We start from the raw sequence: 10,330 nt of genomic DNA, 5'->3' as shown, positions 1-10,330 counted from the left end.
GGTGAAATTGATTTTTTCTAGGATGTAAAGTTTCGCTATGGTTCTTTTAGATTCCTTTACAATGACCAGTCCAAGAGTACACCAGGGCCCTTCTCCTCCAACGGTAGAACAAATTTTGGAAGATCTGTCAGCAGCCAGCGATGAAGATGTGGTTTTTAAGTCGCCTATTGTTGCAGAACATTCAACTCAAACAAACAACGTCGCAAGCCACTCTAAATTAGATGGTAAGTTTGGAATCCGTTTATGTGTTTATTCAATGTGAGCGATCTTTGAATACCAGGCCATCTCATTTTCGTTTTTTTTTAACTCTTTATAGAACGAAGCATAGAAATGCAAAATTAAATGAACCATTCTTTTTGACGGACATTGATGCGGATAAGTGGCCGGTTATTCTACAGTTTAGCTTTTGACATGTTTTCATTGTTTCTAAAAAAAGGAGTAAGAGCAACTTAAGAATACAGGGCCACTTTTGATAGGGTGGATATAAGGTGGTTCCTTTGGCTTACAGGAAAGCAGACGATATAAGAATGATGAAAAACGCCTGTATTATATGGATTTTTTGGCTCTGTAGTGGATGTCAAGAATACTCTTTATCATAGGCAGGTACAAAAGTCGGACCGGAACAACTCGGACCGCCAGTCCACGTCGGATCAACTCGGATCGACTCAGATCGACTCAGATCATGTAAAAAAAAACATAAAATTAAACAAAATTAAAACTTTTACCCATTTGGGGGTTAAAATTCCGGTAAAAAATGGGCCAAATTAAGAAAGACTCGCAACGTTTCTCCGTGTCGTGCTGTGTTAGGCAAGCCGCCATTTTGTATTCTAAGTACCAGTTCCTCTCGGACTCGTCTCGTGATCCCACCGCATCGATCTCCACGATCATGGACCCAGGTGAAGGTAAAATCTTGGCCATCTTTGTCAGTGAATTTGTATCCATCCACCAAAATGACAGTTTCAGTCATAACCCATTTGGGTTATGGTTGACGTTTTAAACCAACGAACTTAAAACGATTTTCAAAGATCCTGAAGATAGTTTTTGAGGAGGACGATGATCCGCAAGATATTTCAAGTAATTAAGAAACGTGAGCTTCGCAATATCGTGAAAAATAAGCAAATATATACATTCTTAATTAATGAAACTATCATTTTGGTGGACAGATACAAATTCACTGACAAAGACGGCTTAGATTTTACCTTCATCTGGGTCCATGGTCGAGGGGATCAACGCGGCGGGATCAGGGATGAATGAACACGAGACAAGTCCGAGAGGAACTGGCACTAAGGGCCTCTTCATATGATCCCGGTTACCGGGATGGCTTGGTAAGCAGGATGAATTTTGCAGTCCGTTCATATGGGAAATTTCATCCCAGTTACCGAGATGAAAAGTGATGACGTGGTCAATCGAGCGTGACATTTACCGAACAAGCCTGGCAAGAATTTTTCATTTTTATCGGTTCTACAAACCTCAAAAGTATTATATCTTTATCTCTACCACGAGAAGGAATTATTTTGAACTAAAACATCTCAGAAATGAGCCGTAATTATCAAATATATCCGTTCTAAGAGACGAATGTTTGGTTATATTCATCCCGGTAACCGGGATACCGTGTTCATATGAGAAAATTTTCGTCCCGGACTCCCGAGATCTCGGTCGCTGAAACCGAGATCTCGGTAACCGGGCTGGCCTGCCTTCTCATATGAACACATCGAATTTTTTACAAAAGAAATAGGAATGAGGCGAGATCTCGGTAAGCGGGCTAGCCCGGTCAACCGGGATCATATGAAGAGGCCCTAAGAATACAAAATGGCAGCTTGACTAACACAGCATGACACGGAGAAACATCACGAGACTTTCTTAATGTGGCCCATTTTTTACCGGAATTTTAACCTTCAAATGGGTAAAAGTTTCAATTTCATTTAATTTTATGTTTTTTCCATGATCCGAGGCGATCCAAGTTGATCCGGTCTGACTTTTGTTCCTGCCTCTTTATCATCTCATATCCAACATGCGCTCATGGAATAATAATATTATTGTCAAATATACATTTCTCTGCAGGGGTTATTCAGGCGTAGTTGTGATAGAGAAATACGAAATATGAATGATACCAAGTTGTTAGACCCAAAAAAGTGCTGTTAGGCCAAAAGAGAATTACCAAGCATCTAAATTTCTAAATTTTCTGGGGGGGGGGGGGGGGCATGCCCCCAGATCCCCTAGGAAGCTCACGCCTTGGGCGCTCGAAAAGTAGGCTACTTTCCCAGTGGGGATGTCTACTTCAAAACTTATTGACAGCACTGACATAACCTAAAATTTACATTCTTTGCATAAATCCCTAAAACAATAAATTTCAAAACACAAAAAAGGTCTTTGCATAGAATGATCTCCCTTTTCCTAATATAGCCAGGGCTGTCATTGAGTTTTGAGTCACCTGTTGCCTTTATCTTCACACCCATAACAAATCTGTTGCTTTGTGAGTAAATTTTACGAATGAGAGGCCCATAACGTCAAGGTCTCATTAAGCATACTTAGCCACAACAAGTGTTATGGGTGACAAACCTTAATGACAGTCTTGTATACCTGAGTAGCCCCCAGGAATTTCTCAGTCCATAGTAGTAGTGCATTGGATGTGCATGTAGCTTATATATTTCAATGCCAACATCTGATGGTAATTTTCCAGAAGTACAGTAAAGTAAAGGGCGACTCCAATTGAAACAACTTGTAGTCATGGTTGTGTTTTTGTCACAACATGGTAGACTGTTTTTATAAGTAAAAAATAAAAATGCTCCCCTGCCTTTATCTGTGTTCCTCTTTATTTAGAAAATGCTACACAGCAAACTCTTAGTGGAAAAGAGCAGGCAGAAAAGAAAGGAAACACTGAAGAGCCAAAAATGGAAGGTCAATCAAATGGACAGCAGCTCTATGGTAAAGTTGCCTCATTTTTGGAACAATTTAAATCCCTTGGAACTGGACAAGAACAGCTTAAAAGTTTGGAAGAAGATCTGAAATCCAAGAAAGAAGGACTAGAAGAAGCCATAAATAGAGTGGAGGAAGCATGGAAAGTTGACAAGACCAACAATGAGTGACTGATAGCAGAGAAAACATGCAAGTGAAACCAGGAAAGGCTTTTGTAGGCTTGGGCAAATTTGTAGTACAGTCAGAGACAGTAAAAGAGATTGGTTTGTACATTACAGTGTACATCTCACGACATAAAGAAGCTATCCCTCTTAATACAGAAGCACTGTTCTGATAAATCAAAATATGGCCTGCAGGGCAGGTTTCTCTTTGTGTTAATTTTTTTGGCAAAGGACAGGATGCAGAGGCAATAATTACAAAACATCAGTCATGCTGATTTTTCTATCCTTAAACTCATGAATAATTCACAAGAAAACCCCCCCAAAGCTAAACTGCTTATAAAGTGTGTGCACGACGGCCATGTTGGAGGACCGAAACAATACAATGATTTTCCTTTGGGAAATAAATTCTATTTTTATGCAAATATCTTCTATTGTTTTTGTCCTCCAACATGGCCGCCGTGCACACACTCTATTCTTGCAACTTACCAAGATATAAACAGCATCACATAAAAATACTGCTCATTTAGTTTCATTTAAATGATCACTAAATATTTTACATAAAATTAGAAACCTCAGTTTTTGTGAAAACACCATGAAATTCTGACTACAGTACTAATTTCCACTTGTAGACCTCTACTGATAATTTATTTTTAGAAAAATAATAATTATTGTTATTATCAATACTCCACATGCATTCAAGGTAAAAAGCCTAGAAGCTACATCAGGGGTAAGGTGGGAATGTCTGCTTTTACAAAATGCAACCTTAGGACTTTTTTTAAATTATTGAAAACATGTGGTCTGTTTCAAATGGTTTGCGTAGTACTGCCAAATCAAACTCTACTCTACAAGTGCTTTAAAAGGCACACCAAGCATAACACTAGCTACACCTGTATTTGCCTTACTGCATTTGAAGCAAACTCGTAAGTTGAGTATGTCTCGCCAATACTAGCATACCATTTGAAACAACCCTTACAAATGACGTTTTTTAATTTGATATTTTAAATGCTTTTTACCCGAGCTGCACTGAGGAATTCACAGTTTTACTGAGTATAATCAGAATACATTTTAGTGGACAGTGGTGATTATTTATTTGACAATATTTAAAGTAGCAGCCTCTGGGCTGTTAAGCCATGGTCATGCATAATGATGACAATAAATAAGTTATAATGTGGAAATGAGTCACCTGTATTTGTTTATTTTCTTTTGTTGTTGTTGTTGTTGTTGTTGTTGTTGTTGTTTGTCTGTTTAGTTTTTGTTTCATTTTTTTTGGCTGACAAAATAGCCCAATTTCGATGTATTAAAATTAAGCCTGAAACAATAACATCACTTCAAGGCTCCGGGGAATGAAATGTAGAGTTTATATGGGTTTATTCCCCGGAGCCTCTCAGTAATGTTTATTGTTTCTGGCTGAATTTTAATATATCGAAATTGGGCTATTTAGTCAACATAATATATTATGCATTTAATAATAATGTCATTTGCTTGTGGGAAGTACTAAAATAACCATTTGATAGAATTCCACAAGTCAGAACTATTAATTCCATAAGTGCAGCGTGAAATACGAAATGATTTCTTTGCATGATGTTAAATCTTGGTGTCACGCAAAGTGTTCCTAGATTTAAACTACCCCATATTGAGTAGTTACTGAAACTAATCAAAATTATATTGGCGAAAACAATTCCATTAATTGTAAGCTCCGAAAGTAATTTCCTGACACGTGCTTGTACTCACAATCACTCAATTCACTCAGATGAATACCAATTAAGATTTGGTGGATTGCTCCCGGCACCCAATCAATTTGTTGACATTAAGTAAGAAAATCACATTACAAGGCGTTTGCTTTCACATGCGATGGAAGTGGGTTCACAAAAAATACATCTTAGTTAAAAGACACGAAACGAAAAGAATAAAAACATTTAAACACCGCCTTAATTTTACAAACGGTTCGGTCTTTGCTTCATGGATTTAAAAAAAATGGAGCTCTCTTGGCATTCGCGGGGAATGTTTGAAACTTTGAACAAAATGCGGCGAAGCAAACACCAATGTTATGCTACGCGTTGGTGAAAAATGTTTTCCCGCACACAAAGTCGTCCCGGCCGCTTGCAGCTGCTATTTATTTCATGTTCTCATCTGGAATGAAGGAAAGCTCGCAAGCTGAGTTGGAGAGACGTTTTAACCGCCGCGGCTAAATTTCATCTACTCGTCTTTCCTTCCGCTAACCGAATCCAACGTTTTCGATATTTTGGAGGCAGCTGATCATTTGCAGGTTTAAACGTGGTTAGAAAATGCTATTTATACATAAAGACCAAGTAATACTGGCAACATTTATCTTGCAGCTTGTCGCCCAACAATGTCGCATTGCAAGTTGCCATTGTTTGCTGCTCGTATCACCACCTCCGCGCGCAACAAACAGGGGTGCTGAACAAATTTTCCTGTTGCAAAAAGTAGAAAGAGCATCTACTTTTTCATGTTTGATGAAAAAATTTGTTGCGTGCCGAGGTGATAATACGGGCAACAAACAATCGCAACTTGTAATGGAACATTGTTGCACGACAATTTGAAAGAAAATGTTGCCCGTGTATTACTTGGCCTTAATGGGCAACCTGACCGAGGAAAAATTCAACAGAGAGAAAGCTGAAAATTTTAAGAACAGCCGATTGTCACAATAAGACAGGGCTCAGAGAGGAAAGTCTCCATACCTTGGCCTTAAAGTTCGGAGAGATTTGCGAAGTAAACGCTTTCATGGAAAACGGCACCAGACGGGTTGCTTGAACTTCTCAGTTCTCCCCCACCCCGCTCTTCTTGTTCACCAACGCCAAAAATAAAACCTGCGTCGCTTGATCGAGTTATCAAGCAGTCAAGCACGACCAAACAAATCTTTGGGCGCTGTCTCCATCAGCCTGCTGAAAGCTTTACGAGCCATCCAAGATGGCTGCTCGTCTGTTGTCCAAGTTTGCGAAGTTTAGAGAACAAGAAGAGTTCATTGACGTGCGATTGAAAGTGGGTGAAGACGTGTTTCCAGCTCACCGTAATGTTCTCGCTGCGGAAAGCGATTATTTCTACGCCATGTTTACTGGTGGAATGAAGGAATCCAACCAAGAAGTCATCGAACTCAAAGATGAAAACATTTCCGGAGACGCTTTGAGGATAATATTGGACTCCATTTATCGCGGGGAACTCTCAATGACTGAAACGAAAGACGTGTTTGAAATTCTCACTACCGCTAACCACCTTCAAGTCTCAAGCATTGTTAAACAGTGTTGCGATGTATTGGACAAGGAAATTGTTCAACGCCGACTTGATGTGCAGTCGTTTCATCAGCTGTCTACATTTGCTTATGTACACGGTCTGAAAAACCTACAAGAAGCTACAGAACGCAAGATGGCCTCAATGTACAAGGACATCTGTGAAACCGATGAGTTCTTGTCGTACATTGACACAGATCAGTTGTCGAACCTTCTCAGTCGAGATGACCTCAGTGCTCCTTCAGAGAGCTTCGTCTTCAAATCAGTGATGCAGTGGATCAAATACCAGAGAGAAGACAGGATGGCAGTGGCGGCAAAAGTTATCGGAGCGGTTCGCCTGGGGCTGGTAGACATCCAGGATGTAATTGCAGAACTGAGCACTGAGGAGATGCAAAGAGTACCAGAAATTCAAGCACTTGTTTCTCAAGCTCTGTTGCATAGCCATATGCCTTCCCACAGCTCCACATTTGCTGTAGAGAAAGCGAAGCCACGTTCAATGCGCCGGGTAAGAATAGAGATTTGAAATACACGACCTGGCATTCATATGCCTTGTCACTAACAGTATCCGAGCCATGTTTGTCATGTGTTGTTGCAGGTATTACACGGCCAACTTTACTCTGGATTTATTCCCTGTTTACTTGCACTTAACCTGAAACACATTTGCTGATTCTTTCAGTTGCTAACGATAGTCTTTGGTGGCAGCATATGTTTATTGTGAATTAAGAAAATATAATAACTCTCCACCATTAGCAAAATGATAAATAAATGTAAATTTTTCGGAGGTGTATAAAACTATCCAAGCGTGCATTGATCAAAATCACCACATTGTTAAGAGTGATGGTTATTTTGCGAACATTATCTGTAAAGTATGCTTTATCAATTCTTAGTTTGGTATTCATTGTTTCATTTTTATTTTAGATTCTTGCTGCTGTCACGGTTTTGCCTCTTCGAGGTTACATGTATAAGTTTAATACCCAGATGAATTGTTTTGATTTTGCAAGAAAGACGTGGCAACCCCTTCCATCCATAGCAAGCCAAAGAGTAGATTATGAGATAACTTTCCTTTGTGCAGAGTATGCCGGGAATTACTTGTACGTAGCTGCAAGAGCCGGTGTCATTTATCGTTACCATGTAGTGAATAATGCGTGGGAGACACTCCCACGATTTGAGAGTTCCAAGAGTCACGACCAGGAAATAAACTGTTTGTGTTCTGTCAATGAACACGTTTATGCAATCAGTGACACTGATCCGCCCCAGAGATACAGTTCGACTCAGAACAAATGGCAAAGTGGCTCTACCTTACCTTTCTTGAAGAACAAATGTAAGGATCGGGACGAGTTAAGTAATGTAGCAGCGGTAGTTATGAAATCTAAAATCTATGTTCTTCATGGATATCGCAGATTGGAAAAGGAAACATGGCAAGATAAATCGGCTATGTTTCATTGTTTTGATCCCCAAATGAATGAATGGAAACAAAAGGCATCAACTTCCTCCCCTCACTTTGGATCCAGTCTGTTTGTGGATAACAATAAACTTTATGTGGCTGGGGGGAGAGATTCTTTCCGCCGTGGCGATCCTGCACCCGTAGAAGTTTATAGTGAGGAAAACAACAAGTGGTTTGTTGTTGACCAAACTCACATTCCCCCAAACAAACTCGGGGCAGTGGAAGTGGAAGGGAAGGTTTATTTCATTATCAACAAATTTCCATTTGACAGTGGTATTAGAATCCCACCGGGGGAGTTGTATCACATTTCATTACACGAGTGGGAAACGAAGGGAATTGCCGAAATAAGTGATGATGCTGCCTTGTGTTTTCTGCCAGTAAAGAGAGAAAGCTTGGAGAAGAAGCCTTCTAGTGAGAAAAAAGAACCCTCTGTAAAGGGGAAAGTGGGGCGGCAAAAAAGGGCAGAATTTCGGTAAAGTACGAAATGAAATTACTTTTACGTTCTTAGTATGCTTTTACATACCAACTGGGCTTGAAAAGTGGATCTGAAGTCCCGAATTCCAAATATACCTCTGGAAGCTGTATGGTGTAGAATCTTTTTTATGAAAAGGTTAATCAATAGCCCTGTAAGACTCGCTAAAAAGGGTTTTATTTTCGTCAGTTTGTTGTTCAAAAGAGGGAGAGAGATTTGTTAAAGACTCTTAGGATTAATTAGGGTAAAAATAGACTAAGAGGACATTTATAATTCAACTGATTAAGTTTAAAAACCCATTTTGTTCACAGGAATGTTAAAAAGCAGAATTTAAATTGGCTCTAAATCGTTGATTTGTGGATTGAACCCATTTATTCTTTAATCATTGTAAGATAGCATTGCACTGATTTATTGGACAGAGTGAGTATTGTAGTTAGATAGCTTCGGCTTTTATAAATATTGCCCGTTTGTAGTAAATGTTAGTTTGTTTTCCACTAAATCGAGTTCAACATGTTTTGTAACAACGTTTAAAATAAACTGAACGAAAGAATTGTTGTTGCTGAGTGCAATTCCTTTGTTTGTGTTAATTAACCCGATTAAACTATCTGCGTATCTCAGCAATTTTGTTTTTGCCGCTTTAAAACCCTTTCCACTTTGATTACCTTTAGGATGAACTATAGAATACTAAGAATACTAACGTAAATTATCTACATTTTTTCCACATTTTAAGCTGGAATTGGACCGTAGACACCCAAATTATATATAATTAAAAAAAGCATGTTCCAGTTCATTTCAAATACTTCGTTAGCTTTTGTTCAAGATAAGGTTTGCGTTGTTTGCGTTGCAGTCATTTGGCTCCGTCTTTGTCACCAATTTTGTCAAGACACTTAGCAAAATAGTAAAATCCAAGGGCCTGTCAGTTAGAAATTAATTTCGCGTTAATTTTAAGCTCGGAGAAAGAATTTCCTTACCCTGGGAGCCAGGGGTTGTTGACAACGTGCCTCAGAAACCAGGGTAGGATATTATTTTCTTAATTTTAGACTTCATTTGACTCCCCTTTGCTTCTTTTCATATGGGTTATACCTTGGGTCGTTAACTTTGTTGCACATGGTGTTAGACTTTAATTATAATTTCTTTGAAATTGTGGCAGACGAGTTTCCATTTTTCATTTTCTTTGTTTTCTCGACTTCCCGTTTGCTGCTTGCGATATATGTAGAATAGCGCAAAAAATTCTGGCATGTTTTGTTTTTGACATCATTTTTGCATATCTATCACTGAATCAAACATGTTCGCCCATTCTGAAATTAAAATGGAAAAGCAAGCTCTCACGAACTCAATTCCAGAAAACAAATGACGATAACTACTTTTGGGTTCAAATGGAAGAAAGATCCTCGCAGTTACTACGCAACTTAAGCAGTTGCGAAAGGATAGCCTGAAAAAAAATCAGGCTTGAACGGGATTCAAACCCATGACCTCTGCGATGCCGGTGCAGTGCTCTACCAACTAAGCTATCAAGCCAACTGGGAGCTTTTGTATACTCTAGTCCCCCCACACAGGCAAAGATCTTTGCATAAGACCACATCTCAAACTCTCGCCTCCACATCAGTACCTCTTACCCTTGTTCTCATACACTTCTACTTCCCACATCCATACCCCTCCCTCAGTTACCACTGCTCTTGCAGAACACACTTGCACTCCTGCATAATAAAAAAGTTCCTCTACCCCCTGCAACTTCACCCCTAATTTCCAAGCCAACACGTTCCTGTACCTACCCCCTTAGCTTGGAAAACAAGGCAACTTATGACAAAAAAGCCTCTGTAGAGGGAGAGGCGAAAAATGGGACAGAATTTCGGTTAAGTGTCAAGTAGAATTACCTAAGCAGTCTCAGTATTTCCGTATACTAGAAGGTGCCAGTATGATTTATAAACGAACTTTGCAACTGATAGGCCTTGGATTTCAGCTCAGTAATGCCTGAATCTCCAATGTACCATTAAAGGCTGTATATATGGCGTAGAATCTTATGAACAGTTTAAGTGTTAAGTTCATGTTTAATTGCCCTGCAAGGCTGACGCAAAGCAGGGTTTTGTTTTCT

At 39.3% G+C, this 10,330-nt stretch overlaps 2 protein-coding genes across 2 annotated transcripts; both read left to right on the top strand.

Moving 5' to 3' along the window:
- Window positions 1-22: 22 nt before the first annotated feature.
- LOC146468089 (uncharacterized) lies at window positions 23-3,725 on the top strand. The gene is made up of 3 exons (XM_085125047.1): window positions 23-224; window positions 2,821-3,422; window positions 3,568-3,725. Exons 1-2 carry the CDS (start codon window positions 38-40, stop codon window positions 3,084-3,086), a joined length of 453 nt encoding a protein of 150 aa, XP_084981173.1. The 5' UTR covers window positions 23-37; the 3' UTR covers window positions 3,087-3,422; window positions 3,568-3,725.
- Window positions 3,726-6,005: 2,280 nt separating this feature from the next.
- On the top strand, window positions 6,006-8,793 carry LOC146468088 (kelch-like protein 26). The gene is made up of 2 exons (XM_085125031.1): window positions 6,006-6,827; window positions 7,241-8,793. The coding sequence occupies exons 1-2, from the start codon at window positions 6,006-6,008 to the stop codon at window positions 8,240-8,242; spliced, it is 1,824 nt and encodes a 607-aa protein (XP_084981157.1). The 3' UTR covers window positions 8,243-8,793.
- Window positions 8,794-10,330: the final 1,537 nt, after the last annotated feature.

Source organism: Pavona decussata, unplaced genomic scaffold (assembly GCF_977016875.1).
Source record: "Pavona decussata unplaced genomic scaffold, jaPavDecu1.1 SCAFFOLD_133, whole genome shotgun sequence".
NCBI classification, from domain to species: domain Eukaryota; kingdom Metazoa; phylum Cnidaria; class Anthozoa; order Scleractinia; family Agariciidae; genus Pavona; species Pavona decussata.
This window is presented reverse-complemented; position numbering and strand designations above follow the sequence as displayed.

Coding starts and splice junctions, on each gene's coding strand:
- LOC146468089 (XM_085125047.1), top strand. CDS start 38: ATGGTTCTTTTAGATTCCTTTACAATGACCAGTCCAAGAGTACACCAG. Junction 225..2,820: donor AAGCCACTCTAAATTAGATG/GTAAGTTTGGAA, acceptor CTCTTTATTTAG/AAAATGCTACACAGCAAACT.
- LOC146468088 (XM_085125031.1), top strand. CDS start 6,006: ATGGCTGCTCGTCTGTTGTCCAAGTTTGCGAAGTTTAGAGAACAAGAA. Junction 6,828..7,240: donor AGCCACGTTCAATGCGCCGG/GTAAGAATAGAG, acceptor TTTTTATTTTAG/ATTCTTGCTGCTGTCACGGT.